A 16,630-nucleotide genomic window follows, 5' to 3' on the forward strand; every position below is an offset into this window, starting at 1 on the left:
CCCCAAACAATTCTTGTGCTAACATAATATTATCTCCTATACTCCGTCCATGAACAAAAGCACTCTGGCAAGGGCTAATAATCTTATCCAAGACCCCACTCAGTCTTTGGACAATGAGTTTTGCAATAATTTTATACAGCACATTGCAACGTGAAATAGATCTAAAATCACTAACATCATCGGGGAATGTACCTTGGGAATAAGCGCCAGAAGAGATCTTATTTGGTATATCACATATTTATAAATTAGCTCTATTTTAAGGTATATCCTTTTACGTAATATTCTAAAAGTTTTGGACAAGCAATTTGGCAAAAAAACTAAGATTTTTATTAAGGTATGGTGTATGTAGTTAACTTTGTATAATGATTGTTCTATTGAATAATTATTTTCATGCTCGAATTCAATTCAAAACAAGGTTGGTTGAGCAATGGATTATTATAGGCAAATTAAAATAATATACACCTATATATTTAATATTTTAAACAAAATTTTATAAAAAGAAGTAGTCATATGGACTTTGTCAAGTTTATTTTATGATTTATACTTTAAAATAATTTAAAAGTTAGATTAATATTTATTCTGTCATTATTATTATGTTGATTTGTGGGACAAAACTGAAAAACATTTTTTTATATATTATAATTCTTGATAATATTATCTTTTTTTATAGAAAACATGTCAAATATCAATGTAATTTTTCTAAAGAAAGCAAGTTTAATAAAAGCTAAATTATACATACACATATTTTCAAAAGAATTAATATCATGTTTTTACTATCATGAATAATTAATTTTAATTACCTAAGTCGATCGGATATTTTGAATATTTTTTAATCTTAAATATCTTAAACCGATAGAAAATTTATTTTTCGTCATTGCTTGAACAACTTTCAGAATGGTCGTTTTAACTATGATAAACTAGAGATTAATATTAAAAGCACTACAAATATAACATGAAATTAAGAATGTTAAAAAGTTTAGAATATTTTATATAAGTACGAAAGTTTGTGGACAAATATAAAAGTTGAGAGAAGTTTTAAAAATGTTGTATGTATAAAGCCTAGAAGCTTTTTCATAACATTTTCGAAAGAATTTTAGAAGTTTGTTACCACATCATTAAGATTAATCTTCACCGTCCATTTGAAGAGCTAAATGTATAAATATTGGGTTGGAGTTATTTTTAATAATCAATTTTGGATATTGATATTTCATGAAAATTTTTTCACTAAAATCTTTTATTACTTATGTAGACGTTATCCAAGGAAGAAGGAAGAAAACAGTCATGCATCATGCGCAATACAAATGTTTTTACTAGTCTAATAAAAAAGAACGATCGGAGCTAGTGGGGCCAACAACCCAAAACAAAAGAAGAATAGCCCAAGCCAAGGTGTGGTTTTAGAACCCCGTCTTTAGCAAGTCCAACTCACTTGTAGAAGCAATTCATAGGTAGATCTAACCGTTGGTTCAACCCACGAAGTAGTTCGCATTTGAGGTCCCAAAATGATCGTATCTTTTGGGAAAAGCGCAGCTTGATGTTCAAGGCCAACTTTTGAAAGGTTTAAAAAAACTTGTATGCTTGACTTGTATAGAAAAAGCAAAAGCTAATACAAAATTTGAGAAGTTGAATGCAAAACTTAAACATAGTAATGAATTGCAAATTAATTCAGCCTAGCATCAGACACAAGATTTCAAGAGATGCATGGATTGAGAGGAAGAATGCTGTCGGTTTGCATAAGAAATATGAGATACTGCAAGAACAAGGGTATCAACAATAAAATTGACTTCAAATTCCAACGCATGGAGTCGGGGTGGTAGTTGTCCTTGTGGAAAAACTTTTTTTGTATTTTCTTTTTTTTCCTAATCAAATGAAGATTAGTGTTGGTTTCCCAATTACCCTCCAAATAACTCGAACCCATGACCAAAGTCATAGGTGCAAGATGCTCTTACCAAAAGGCTACCTTGTCTTGTCAAAAACTTATTGACAAGGGCCATACCTCCAATTGTTTAGGGAAGTTGTAGTTTCCTATCACAATATCATTTGGTAATACTACCAACTCATGGCAGACACATGACCCCAATCAAACCTATGCTTAGGTTACTGAAAAGATCTTTTGTCACGCGCCTCCTGCTTTAGAATTCATACTGGATAGTATGATTCTGACAAAAATATCAGTTGTTGTGAATTCTTGGGTTCCACATAGAAGAAACGCCACTCACATTCATTCTTGAATCGATCTATGGATTCCACAAGTTAAGACATCACACCATACTCTTATATTTTTTTTAAAAAAAAAGATTTTAAAAAATATAAAGTTTTTTGAGAATGAGTAAAGTAAATAATCCACAGAGCATATTAGTCCACAAAAATAGTTTAGTAAGTTTAAAAAATATATAAAATTATGATTCATAATTCAAAAGAGTATTGTGAGCAGTTCACTATAAAAATTAGGATAGAATCGAACGAATGCCAACGGAATGAGTTTGTTGCTAGACGAAAGTCAAAATGAGAGGGTGTTTTATATTTTTTTAAATAATGAAGAGGTATTTGTAATTGTGTGAAATTACAAAAAAAAATAATTATTATTATTTGGAAATGATATTTATTGGTTGTTGAGTTTGCTTGTAGTAGACTTGGCTGATTCAACGTAATAACTTACATGAAACTTAACATGTCTTTGGAGATGCTGAATTCCTCTTGCAATTTTTTCTGAGTTTTGATGAATTTGTTGTCCTCTTTTTGGACAATTAACCTTTCTATACTGTCTGGATTTTGTCAGCTTGCAACTAAATTCTTGGTCATCATCTTAGTTACATTCTTTTCAATGTTTCTTAAGGTTGCTAAAAAGTCAATCTCTCCCTCAAAAATATCACACTCTAATAAATAAAGTTTTTGCGGTGCTTAAAAGTTATTGACTTTTTAAAATGGCTTCAAATGTACTCTTTCAACTTTAGGTTCAAATGTCAAATTTGGTAATTCATTCAATCAAATGAGATTAACTTTATTTTATTATCTCACTATGGGAAAAAATTATCAATAGCTAAAATCAGAGACGAGCTAATTATATTATTTTCATTACTAATTTATATTATTTAATATATCTTTTTAAATAGTTTGTTGCTAAATTCGTAGCAAGTTAATTTCTCTTGGCAATTCATTAGTAAGTAAATTTCTTATATTAGATAATATATATATATATATATGTACAATTTGTGATAGACTATGAACTGTATCTTCACAGCTCTTGATTTGCATGCATGACAAACTATTATGACTCTAATTAAGTTTTTCGTTTCTCACCCTATATTATTGCTAATTTATAAATCAACCCCACCCCACAAATTTCGTTATTTGCATGATTGGGACAAAATAAGCCTAGCACTCTCACTAATCTCAGCCCTCTTCCTCTTCTTCTCTAACATCTCACCCTCAACCTCCAATCTCACTCCAAAAAGCTTTGGCCCCTCATTGTTCTCTTCTTCTTCTTCTTCCATTTTCTTCGAGTTCACTCCATAGATGGCCACCAAATCAAGAAGCTCTTTGCATTTCCTCTTCATGATCCCGAGCTCGGAATTCAAAACCCCATTTTCTTTCTTGAGCCTCTTGTTCTCATCAACGAGGATGGTGAACTCCGATGAGGATGAAGTCGATGATGATTTTTGGTCGTCGTTGTCTAATGAGTCCTTCTGTGCTGCTTGGAGTTGTACGTTAGGTTGTGGCTTGTGAGACCATGCTTTTCTCCGATGGATCTCACAGAGTCTATCTCTTTCGCCCTTGTGGAACATGTCGTTGCTGAACTCCCATCGGGTCGTTGCGACTTTACGAAAACCCTAGACATGGTAAAGACAAAATTTAAGGTTAATTAACTAAAGTATGGACCCTTGTTTGCAATTAGATTTTGTGGCACATTGCTAATTTATCAATAATCCGTTTGATACCGAACGTAGGTACGTACGTAGCTCGGAGGAACGTATGTTTATCACCATCAAATCAAATACTTTGACTAGCTAGGATTTGAGTCCACGTCGTTTATGTAAGAACGTTTAGCTTGATCGCACCCAACAAAACGCGACTATTGGAGAAAAAATATACTACTAGTATCTATAATATACATACACTATATATTATATGACTTAGTCATGGGGTGTGGGCTCTATATATTAATTTGCATGTACGAATGCATGCATTAATTAAGTTTGTTGTACGCAATTATAATCTAAGATAATCAAATATCTAGAAGTATGTTAAATAATAGACTACCATATATATATATATATATGTATGTAAATTAAAAGTATAATCAATCACTAACTTTATTTTAATCAAGAAAGGCATCGAATTAATTCACAATTATATATATAGGCTTAAATATATTTTTTAGTCCCGTAGCCTAAGTTAATAGATGTTTTCATTCTCCAACTTTGTAAAGTAGCATTTTGATTTTATATATATATATATATATATTTTAATTTTCGTAATCTCATATCTTTTTTTCACATTCAAATGACCTAAATTATATGATAAAAATGCATTTAAGCCTTTATATATATATAGGGGATTAAATTTTCCTAGATTTTTATGCCTAAAAGTAGGAGTTATATATATAATAATTAGATGATGATAGGTCACCCAAAGCACATGCTTATCACTAGAAACAAATGACCGATTAATTCTTTTTCCAAGTCTTGTCAATTGACCATATCCTCCTCCTCCTCCAACTTTTTTTTTTTTTTTTCAAAAAAAATCAGGGTAAAAGTACGTAAAATAATTTGATGTTAAATAACTTGTAATTAATTCTAAACCCAAAGTTAATTTTCCAAGTAATTAGGATACGTTTTTGATACTCGATCGATATTACCGTATTAAATGTTTCTGGTAGAATTTAATTTGCATTTAATATTCCACATATACGTACTCAAAATTAACATTTTCACATACACATTCGCACATAGATAACAAATTAATTCTTAAAGTATGCTAATAAATCCATATCAAAATTAAATTATGCTAAGAAATGAAAGAATATATTACTTACGTAGGTGTTGAGCTGCCTAACAAAGCTGGAGAAATTGCTGTGCTTGAAGAGCGTAGGAAGCAAGTCCCTGGCGAACTCCGCCGGCTGCCACACCACAAACGCCGTGCCGTCGCCGTTCCACGAAATAACCTCGTCCGTCGCCGGATCCTCCACCAGCATATACGTCTTCAGCAAGAAGGGTGGTGGCGCCGCCTTCCTCATCACATATTCCACCAAACCCTTTCCATGATGACTCTGATCACTACTACTCTCCATCGATCATATATATATAGTAAGCTAATTAAACTTTGGTAACGAAAACTCTTTAATTTCTTTCCCCTCTCTCTCTCAATATATGTAAATATATATATAAAACTTGTTAGAGAGAGAGAGAGAAGAGAAGAGAAGAGAAGAAGGGCAGTAAGGAAGTCCCAACCTCAGCAATAGAAGCCTAACACGACAGATCCACCGTTCATGAGAATCGCGAGATCATCAGCTCTCTCTCTCTCTCTCTCTCCCTCCCTTCTCTTAATATCTAAACAAACAACCAAATGCCTTATACGTACCTATCTTCTATTATATATACATACACATGCCGCCATTCTCCTCCTCCTCCTAATTTTTATTTATATTAATTATGTCATTTGTAATTATGAAAAGACCAATACACCCCCCATACGACATGCTTTATATATATATATATATATATATATGCGAGTGTTTTATCCGCACGCGGTCCGATCTTTTTTGAAATTATATATATTTTGTTGAATATTGATAAATTTTAATTTCTTTTTTAAAATTAAATTATTTGAAGTCCTCTCTCCAACTCCAACTCCTACTCCCTCAATTAAATTCAAACCCATCAATTATTTAAATGCTTCAGTGATTTTAGCTGAATTTACCTATTCTCAGAATTTTTATGCATTGACTTTCACATGTTTATTGATTAATTCATTGGAATTGGGGTATTAAATTGAAATTGGGGAAGTTGGAGAGTAGTGTTGCTAACGTATGATTTTTCAGACGTAGGTAATTTGAAGTATTATAACTGGCTAGGTCAAATATACGTAGTGCACATTGACTGAATTAACGTTTCCACATTCTAATTTACGTATCATTTAATTGTTATAGTATCATTATAATAATAGGAATAGCCTAGTGTCATGTGGGTTGACGTTCAAGTTACATCTAACACCCTTGATATTTTTGTCAATAGCAATAAATTCAATAAGTTTTTACTAACGAAAAAATTTATTTATTAGATAAAAACAAACCTAAATGTGCTAGATCTATTTTTTTTTCAAAGTACAAGACATATACGTATAATTACATTAGACTTCGGACGAGGGAAATATATTTATCTTTTAAATTTATTACATACTCATTATACTGTTTTTAGCGTATGTACGTACGTTTTGATTAATTAACGTTGTTGTATGCGCGTAATGTAGTACAGTAGCTGCAGGTGTGGTAGACTGCCTTAATTGAAAAAGTGTCGCTGGAGAATTTTGGTACGAGCAATTAATGGACTGGGTTGTCCGTACCTCTTCACCACTAATTATCTTCAATCCTCTCTCTCTCTCTCATGAACTGGGTTGAAGTTCTTGACCAGTACTAATTTGCGTGGAAATTGCATTTTTGATCCGATACCATAAAGAATATTCTATTTTTTAGCTCACAGTTTATGAATTTAGTATATTTAATTCATATGCCAAAACATTGTGGTATTTGGGATCGAAAAGGCTATAATTTTGTTTATCTTACGAGACTAAAGTGTCACAATATTTATTATACGGGTTTAAAAATACTATAATATTTTATTTTATGAGACCAAATTACATTAAATTCATAAATTATGGGACTACAAATGCAGTATTCTTCATCATATGGGATCAAAAAAGCAATTTTTTGACTAAATAACATACATATATCATGTGAGCAATAATTAATGAATTGGGTTGAAGTTCTTGACCGCTACTAATTAGCTTAATACAACATGCTCTCTCTCTCTCTAAAAATTTATCTTTTTTGTGATTTTGATTCCAATATTTTAGCATAGGCTAAATTTAATTGTATAAATCATGAAAACGTATAACCAAACCACAAATTCTATTAAATATTTAACAGAGATATTGGAATTTGTGGTTGAAACTAAAATTGCACGTTTTTATAACATATGAAACTAAATTAAGTGAGTGTCAAAATATTAGAACCAAAATCGCAAAAATAAAATTAAATTATGGGACGTAAACTGCAATTTTTCTGGTGTTTTGGGGATTGAATTATGAGAATATTTGAAACTTAATTGCTATAGAAATTCCCAAAGTTTATGCACATGTGTTGGTTTGTGTTTTGAATTTGTCTATAAGTTGAACCATTTTTATGTATATATTGCTGCTGCTTTGGATTTTTCTGTGCTACAACTCATGACTTTTTGTCCAGAAATTTTGTCCCCATGACTAAGTCTCCAATGACGTACAATTTAATTGTTGAAATTGAGGTTTCATATTTTAGACGTCGTGAATTTAAATCTCACTATATGCGTAAAATATTGTTAGTAGATATTATCTACTGCAATAATTATTTCAATTAATAATAACTCATCATTTCAAATTAAAAAATATATATATATATACATACATACGTATCATTAATTATATACGTCTTAAATGCTCCCTTGCTTGTGTTCTATTTTGCAACTCAGAGTTGTGTCTTGAGTGGTCTCTTATTTTGTTTTCACTTGTCTCGTGTCTTGTGCACGTTTTAAGTAGTTGATGAAACACCCCTATTCATAGTTGTAGGATGGAAGACTTTGCTATATTTACTTGATGACGTGGCTTACTTTCTCTATTTCTTAGATACACATTAAAATATTCCCAACTTACCTAAGTGTCAAACATGAAAATCAAATACACCATAATAATTAAGACATTAATTAAAAGTGGGTATTATTATTATTATAATTATAGAATAATCAACGCGTTGCATGTGATGACAGGTACAGTTTTTTTCTACGGGAGAATTGGAAGGTTCTTTAATTTGGGTGGGCATTTTTTGACTTCCATTCTTTATTTATTTTATTATCTTTAATTATCCATATTTATTATTCAACACTCATCTTTCTATTTTTCTTTATATGCTTCTTTTGTCTAACTAACTACTCTTGATTTCACACTTGACACTCTAAATAAATAAATAAATAAATTATATTTATGGGCAAGTGGTAATTCTAGTGAAAATTATTTTGGTATGTCAGATTTTTAAATTGTTCATTTGATATTTTTCAATTTTCTTAAACGAGCAATCTCAAAATGGGTTGTAAACAAATCGAATCGAGTTGAGCAAATTATTATTCAAGTTTATTTGAATCAACGTCGAATTTGAAAAATTAAGTTTGAGTTCGTTTTGATTCATAATCAAAACGAGCCCCACCCAACGAGTTTTAGCTAAATCGAATTTATGTTGAGCTCGAAAAGTTTGATATTTTTATTATTTCTTTTGTGATTAAATTGAAATCGAGTCGAGTTTGAAAGTTTATCAAAAGAAAAGTTTAAAGTATTAGCAAATCGAGCTCAAATAAATTTTACCAATTAGTCCGATTCGAATAGTTTGATTATTTTTTCAACCCTAATCTTAACCTAATTTTCGGCAATCGGCATCTTATTCCATATTGGGGAATTTCGCGATTTCCATATGAAATGGAGTCGAGTTGAATATGGGTTTCTACTGGACCTGGAAGAAATGATTGAAGAATTGGGCCTATTTAAGAGATGGGCTGAAATTGGGCCCATAAACAAAGCCTGCTATACTTCACTATTTCCAGTTAGTAGATAATTAACTGGATAGTTTATAAAAATTTTAAAATAATTTTAAAATAAAAAAAAAATTATGAGATTCTCAAAATAATCCAAAAATTTGAAAATTCGACACATTTATTTACTTTAGGAGTTTTTAAAATGGTCCTAAAATTAAGAAAATTGAACACATTTACTCCTCTATTTTACGAGATTTAAAATAATTATATGGGTCGAATTTTTTCAATTTCGGGATCATTTTAAAAATTTCGTAAAGTATAAAACTAAATGTATTCAATTTTGTTAAATTTAAGTCATTTTAAAAATTCTGTAGAACAGAATACTAAAAATGTCTAATACGCAAACTAAAAATATAATTTTGTCCGGCAAACGTAGAGTCCAAGAATAAAATAAAATAATATTTCCCTTCATAAGTTGAATAATTATTTATATTATTTCCCTTCATAAGTTGAATTCTTTGTAAAGATAAAATTGAAATCTAAAAAGAAAAAGTGAATATTTATATTTATAAAAATTCGGAAATTTGAGTGTGTGAGTGTGTGAGATGTGCTTAAGAGGATATCGTATTGTCCGAAACCAATGGCATTCACTCCCCACCCCAAGATAACAAGCGGCCTCGTACTCGGAGCCGGAGCAGAAATCGGAAACGGAGCTGGATTCGGAGCCCCACCCACTTCAGCTCTCTCCTCAATGGCAACTCCATCCACTCTCTCCAACACCCTCCTTCCTTCTCGCAACAATTTACTCTTCCTCAAACCCGGGTTGACCCGCCGGCGAACCATCCCCTTCCAAGCATCTGCTTTTTCAACTCGTTTGAGTCACCGCCGCGTGATTGGGTCGGCGTTCCGCGTGGCCGCCGTGGCAGCATCTGCCGAGGAACAACCTAGCTCTTCAGGTGACTCATTCTGTGAACAGATTGAGATTTGCGTCACTGGGGGTGTTGACTTCGTAATTTTTGATGACTTTGTAAACTGGGAATGGAAATGAACTGAGTTTGAAAGTTTGAATGTACTGCATGCATTGCTAATTTAATGGTGTTTCTGTGGTTACCTGTTTGGTATGTATGCCAATTGAGTAGCAGATAAGTTGTAGGATACTTCAGCAAAATGTCAGATTTAAGTCGTTTTGCATGAATTTGATTCATTTGGTACTTGTGGTTATGATTCGATTACATGAAGAAGGTTTTAAGTAAAGTGAAACGTAGGTGGATTTTGCGACCCCTACTTCTGAAATTTCGAGCGAGCTTGGTGAAAATTTTGAAACTAGGAATCTTTGTTGCAATGCTACTCCATTGTTTAAATCAGCTAGAAGAAGCAAAGGTTCAAGAAATATGTTATGTTTAGTCATGAACATCAGCTCGAAAGTGGGGTGACAAAAATTTAAAAATTGCTGCTGTTGATATGCATTGTTATTGGGTCTGTTTTATTATTAGGAGCAAAAAGTTACCAATGAAGCAGTGATTTATATGTTATCAATACGCATGAAATGAACCGGTTGAGTTAGTGAGAGGAGAGACCAGGCATTGCTGATGTTGGCTTAGACTGTAGTCTTAACTGTATGGCATATGTTAGAACTGAATTATTTTTCTAATGTAGTTGCTTTAGACAAGAACTGGAAGATGTCTGTTGACAGCATTGAGTATGCTGATGTAGACGCATATTTGGCATTAGTAAAAATAGATTGTCAAACCATTTTTTGGCCGACTTGACCACCAAGCTGATGTGCTTAGTAAAATTGTCTGATTCATGCTGCTCAAGCTGTCCCACCAAAACATGAATTCCTCTTTAAGTGGTTTGTACGTTTTACATGGATTCACCTATGTTCCATTGTTTAAAGTGTTACAGGACATTCTTTTTTTTTTTACAGTTTTTCCATTATTTGTTCAATACCACCCTAAAATGTATTGAATCTTTCTCTTTTGCAGCTCAGGGTATTGAGAATGTTGTAATTATAGGATCAGGCCCTGCAGGATACACAGCAGCAATATATGCTGCTAGAGCCAACTTGAAGCCTGTAGTGTTTGAGGGTTTTCAAGTAGGTGGTGTTCCAGGAGGACAATTGATGACCACAACTGAAGTGGAGAATTTTCCTGGGTTCCCAGATGGAATAACAGGCCCAGACTTAATGGATAGGTATTTGGATTCATCCTACCAATATTCTCTAAGTCTCTTTATGACCGAATAAAGATCAGAATCTTGACAATGTTTATTTCAATAGGATGCGACGACAAGCTGAGCGCTGGGGAGCGGAATTATTTCAAGAAGACGTTGAATTCCTTGATGTGAGAAACAGCCCTTTTACAGTGCGAAGTAGTGAGCGTGAGGTGATACTTCCTTGCATGGGTTGTTATCTCTCTTTTATAGCATAAATATCTGTATTTTCTGGTGGGATCATTCATCTTGTGATTTCAACTGTGCTTTCCAATATAATATCTGAACTTATGGAAAGTATTAGGCCTATGGTTTCAATAAATTTTTCTAGCTGGAGTGTCTTTTCACTAAATCTTGATGTGATATGTTAATGATATATTTTACTTCCTAGACTTGCATTTAATGAGAATTCTTTGTAGTTAACTTACAGGTTACATCATTGTGATTCTCAAGATTTTTGGGGCAGAAGTTAGTTATGCAATTATACGGGTAGTAGAATTAACAGCATCATCTTGCATTTTTTATCCCATTATCTACGCATTTTAAGTTACACATGCACTAAGCCCTTGTAATTGCTATGTATTTGTGGATCCATACTTTTCATATGTTTCTATTATGCATGTGGTATGACATCTTCAATTCAGCACTATTTATACATCATATTTCAAGAGACACGGCTTTGTGAGTGGTATCTGTGTATTTGATACAACATATTAGTGGAAACAGCTCGCTTGTTAAAAACCTTGAATTGAATCAGTGCTTACTTGAAAAAATCATGTTAACTTTTCAGGTAAAATGCTACAGTATTATCTATGCTACAGGAGCCACTGCAAGGAGGCTGAGCTTGCCTCGAGAAGATGAATTTTGGAGTAGAGGAATCAGTGCCTGTGCAATTTGTGATGGAGCATCCCCACTGTTCAAAGGTCAAGTTCTTGCTGTGGTTGGAGGAGGTGATACAGCTACAGAGGAAGCTTTGTACTTGACTAAATATGCTCGTCATGTCCACTTACTTGTTCGTAAGGACCACTTAAGGGCATCTAAAGCCATGCAGGATAGGTAAGTTGATACGTCATTCTCGCGAATGCTTCAATAAAAGGACTAATTTGCAAATTATTGCTGGAAAATGATTGTCTTTGCTAAGCATTGTGAAATTCTGGGGACTTGATATAAGAAGGAAAATGTTTGTGATTAGAAAAATGTGTCATGGTTTCCTTCCTCTTTCGTCAAAGTTGGCTTGTAGAATTTGTGATTAGAAAATCGTGTCATGGTTTCCTTCCTTATTCATCAAAGTTGGCTTGCAGCTTGGCAACTTACAGAAATAAAGCTGCCAAACAGTTGTGGTCAATTTTCTATTAGTTCACTTAATTTCAGTTATATGTTTTAGAATGAATCAAATAACTTTTCTTGAGCAAATCTTTGGTAGTAAAATAAACATTTGTTTATTTGAATACGTATTTAATAAAGGATGAATTGTATTGATGTATATGATGATAAAAATAAGTATGAGTAAGGACGATTATTTGATATTTTATCATAATCCTAAGAAATTACTGAATTGGGTGTTGACTCGTTCACATAAGGTTTCAGCTTCCTTTCTTTTTTCGTTGATTCCATTTCTGTAGCTTTCGTTCCTGTCTTCTAAATCTGACTGTTGAATCATTTTCGAACAAATTCTGTCCTGGAACCAGAGGCTGCAAACTGACTTGATAACTTAAAGAATTTACTGGGAAGTCATTGTCCTGATTTTTAAAAATTGCTTTTGGGAAGAATTCATGGTGTTCAAGAATACACAATCTTATAATTGCAGAAGATAAATATAGCATTTGGAAACTGAACTTGGCTGCTTCGTGAAAGAGAATGAGATTGAATTACTTTTAAAGATGTATAACCCAGTTTTGCTAATTCTTTAAGGTATATGCTGTATGTTGTGTGTCTTTTCCTTCCTGCTCCTATCATGGTGTAGCATTCTTAATGTTTATGGCTTATCTTGTCAATTAAACATTATCATTGGTTCATAAGGCTCTGCTTCTACACTCTAGTAACCTCCCTACGTGTAAATGGTTGCTAGTTATTTTGTTATATCTCCATATTACAAGTAGGACCTGAATTTCACTTAAAAACATAGGACCTAAATTTGGTAAGAAATGGAAAATGTCACAGTTCGCATCACACTGGAATTTCATCTGTTGGTCCTGGTTTGCCTTTCCCGGTTGTATAGGTTTTCCACCCATTTGAAGGTCATTTTGGATGTCTTCCATTACTTTATTGACCGTTTTATCGGGTCAATTGAATTACTAATGAACAATGTTGTTTAAGTTTCAACTCCCTGAATGTTTGTTTAACAGGTTAATTATGGCGAATGTTTCAGAGTATTTAACAATCCAAACGTCACCGTCCACTTCAATACAGAAACGGTGGATGTTGTCAGCAACACAAAAGGGCAGATGTCAGGCGTATTGATCAGAAAGGCTGATACTAATGAAGAATCTGTTCTGGAAGTGAAAGGCTTGTTTTATGGGATAGGTCATTCTCCGAATAGTCAGTTGTTGGAAGGCCAGGTTGATCTTGATGCCGCTGGCTATGTTTTGGTCGAAGCAGGTTCTGCAAAAACTTCAGTAGAGGGTGTATTTGCTGCTGGTGATGTACAGGTAAAACATGGCATAGGTTATTTTTTTCTCATGCATCCTATCTGTACCTTTATTGAGTTTTAGCAGTATTTGTGCTTTACTGCCATCATATTTGGAACGGAGACCTCTATACAAAGGCATTCTTGTTGAAAGTTCCTGGCTAAGCTGGGTGATAACTCTCTGATTTGCAAGTGTACCAAATAGCCTGGCTCAGTTGCCTCGCCTAATCAAGCAGTCACCTATGACCAATTCAATTCTGGAAATTCCAGTCAGGATTTTACTTTCTATTATGTAGTCCATTTTGGGTTAAGACTTTTAATTTGAGTTGTATATAAATTTTCTCTGATAAAATTGGCAATCAACTACCTCCACTGTCAGACTGCAGCAGTATGCAAAAAGATTATGTATTCACCCCCTAACTTTCACATAAGACCATGCCAATTGTGATGCTCCACAACATGTACTGTCCAGTTGCATTGATTAGTTTTTCGTGTTTCTTGTTTCTGAACTGTTTTGTACCTGTGAAAGTCATGGGCTTCCTGATGGACTTCAATCTTATTTTGTTATCTGTAAATAGGACCATGAATGGAGGCAAGCCATAACTGCAGCTGGATCAGGATGCATCGCAGCTTTGTCAGTTGAACGATATCTTACGAGCAAAGATCTATTGATTGAATTCCACCAGGCATGTGATTTCTTGTGGCCTCTGACTTTTGCTTGACATGATTTTCTTTGATTTAATATCTCTGAAAATGAATGCCTGATATATTGACTCCCTTTAAATCATAAGGAACTCTATTTATACATCTCCTTGAGTTGGAATGTTAAGTCTTGACTGTAAAAGGAGGGAACCCTAAAAGTAGTGTAAGTTATCTTATATCTCTACTGCATGCAGCCTGCTACCGAAGAGGTTAAGAAGGAACTTACTGACAGAGATGTAAAAGAAGGTTTTGATATCACGACGACAAAGCACAGGGGTCAGGTATGACTCACTATAGGGAACCTTAACTTTTACAATATTGCCAACCTAATATAATATAAATTTTTATTTAGCAAACATTCGCCTTTGCAGTATGCTCTACGGAAGCTGTATCATGAAAGCCCAAGACTTCTCTGTGTCCTATATACAGCACCAACATGTGGTCCTTGTAGGACTTTGAAACCAATTCTTAGCAAGGTATATCATCTCATCCCAAAGAGGAGATGTTCTTTATTTCTAAGCTATAGTGTGTGTACTTTGTTTCAGTCTCCATGTTTTTAACAACTTAGTCAGCGAACAATCAGTATTTGCTCTTAAACATAGAACTTAGTTACTCAAAGCGATTTCCTTAACCTGTTCACCATTGGAAAAAACATTCATGAAATGCTCTACTCTGAATCTTATCTGGCAGGTAATAGATGAATTTGATCAGAATGTCCATTTTGTTGAGATCGATATAGAGGAAGACCCTGAGATTGCTGAGGCTGCTGGAATCATGGGTACACCGTGTGTACAATTTTTCAAGAATAAGGAAATGATCAGGTTGGTTACATTTTGAGCCTCTTGTTCCATATTTTGAAAGAAAAGCACAAGTATATCATGATTGTCCTAGCTATCAGGCTCTTCACTTTCCTTAAAGTGTTCCTTGAAGATGCCAGATACCCGTATCATGAGTTGTTTTAATTGCAAAGCTGTAGGGAAACGGACGAGCATGCTGCAGTTGTTAACTGTATTACAAATCACTAGAAAGTTGTTCCAGAAAATACAAGTTGATACCAAACTTTTGACTTTAATCTGCAGGACCGTATCGGGTGTCAAAATGAAGAAAGAGTATAGAGAATTCATCGAAGCGAACAAATAATCCCTTGCTGGACGAGTGAAAACTGAGCTTCGTCTCTGTTCCTTCAATCGCCCAGGTACCTACTTCTATCAATTCATTAAACATGCAATTCAATTTTGATATGTAAAATTGTATTCAGATATGCTTGTAATTCCCCATATTATCCTCAAAATAATGAGATTGTACATTCAGAATAGTCTCAAAGAAGCATGTTTGTATTTTTCCAATGGCTTCCCCAATCAGTTCTGAATTTACCCTCCACAAACTCAAAATCCGACCACATTTTCATGGACCAATCACCAATATGAGACTAAAACTAAAATTTGGGAATGTCAACTTCAAGAAATGAATGACTCAAGTGATTTTAAAGGACCAATTATAATATGTACTCATTACATAAATTGCTACGTGTTGTGTCTTTATAGTATTTTCCCCAAGTTATAATAGAATTATGTATTTTAATTAGTGTATTCAAATCATATTATACTTATGATGTGATTGGCCACATCCTCGCATTTGTATTGTATCCATAGAATATAGGTTGATTGCAAGGGATCGACATAGAATTTTGAACAAGGAGGCAAGCAGCTAGGTATTCTTTGAGTCTAATTTTTACTTCCATTATTCTTTACTTTCAAGTCATGGTATTCAATTGCATGTAGCAATTTTCATGTTTAGAGATTTTACAATTAGATGATCTTCCAAAATTCCAAAATTCATATAGCGACGACGAGTCATATACTTAGAAATAGTCAAAATTCCAATTTTCAAATGGTGTAATTCACCCCATGACTTTGATGCAATGTTCTAAAATCTGGACCGTTTATTGAACTGGAAAAATGATTGGGTCAATGGTCACTGATTTAATCGTTGGGTGAATCGTGTATGTCGTAATAAAAATTACAATTATCTTTTTCTGCCAAAGTACTTAACTATCTCAACTCTTTTCCAATAGAAAGAAAAAGATTAAATTATTAAATAGAATTTAGCAAAATTAATAGATAATTAATATTTACCACTTATTTACTTATATTTACCACTGATTTAGTAGTCTTTTTGTCTCTGTCGTCGGCAATTTTACAATAATCCGACATTGGAGAAGCGACCAAGGCTGTTATACCTACAAAAATTTGATCCATAGGGGACTTCAGTCCAAAATAAAAAAGTGGTTAATTAGATGTGGACCCTCTCTAAAGATATGAAA

General features: G+C 33.3%; 2 protein-coding genes across 3 annotated transcripts; one reads left to right on the forward strand and one right to left on the reverse strand.

The window, feature by feature from the left end:
• Nucleotides 1-3,154: 3,154 nt before the first annotated feature.
• On the reverse strand, nt 3,155-5,566 carry HSFB3 (heat shock transcription factor B3). 2 transcript variants are annotated; one of them, XM_011077033.3, is made up of 3 exons: nt 5,448-5,565; nt 5,033-5,276; nt 3,155-3,827 (listed from the first exon to the last, which is right to left on the reverse strand). In XM_011077033.3, the coding sequence occupies exons 2-3, from the start codon at nt 5,231-5,233 to the stop codon at nt 3,345-3,347; spliced, it is 684 nt and encodes a 227-aa protein (XP_011075335.1). In that variant the 5' UTR covers nt 5,234-5,276; nt 5,448-5,565; the 3' UTR covers nt 3,155-3,344. The 2 variants fall into 2 exon arrangements, with proteins under 2 accessions (XP_011075335.1, XP_011075334.1); XM_011077032.3 differs by having other exon boundaries at nt 5,033-5,566.
• Nucleotides 5,567-9,358: 3,792 nt separating this feature from the next.
• Nucleotides 9,359-15,653, forward strand: NTRC (NADPH-dependent thioredoxin reductase C). The gene is made up of 10 exons (XM_011077035.3): nt 9,359-9,724; nt 10,754-10,961; nt 11,047-11,152; nt 11,770-12,035; nt 13,348-13,627; nt 14,184-14,291; nt 14,502-14,588; nt 14,679-14,783; nt 14,998-15,128; nt 15,387-15,653. Exons 1-10 carry the CDS (start codon nt 9,409-9,411, stop codon nt 15,445-15,447), a joined length of 1,668 nt encoding a protein of 555 aa, XP_011075337.1. The 5' UTR covers nt 9,359-9,408; the 3' UTR covers nt 15,448-15,653.
• Nucleotides 15,654-16,630: the final 977 nt, after the last annotated feature.

Source organism: Sesamum indicum, linkage group LG4 (genome assembly GCF_026168435.1).
Source record: "Sesamum indicum cultivar Baizhima isolate 11 linkage group LG4, ASM2616843v1, whole genome shotgun sequence".
Taxonomy (NCBI): Eukaryota; Viridiplantae; Streptophyta; class Magnoliopsida; order Lamiales; family Pedaliaceae; genus Sesamum; species Sesamum indicum.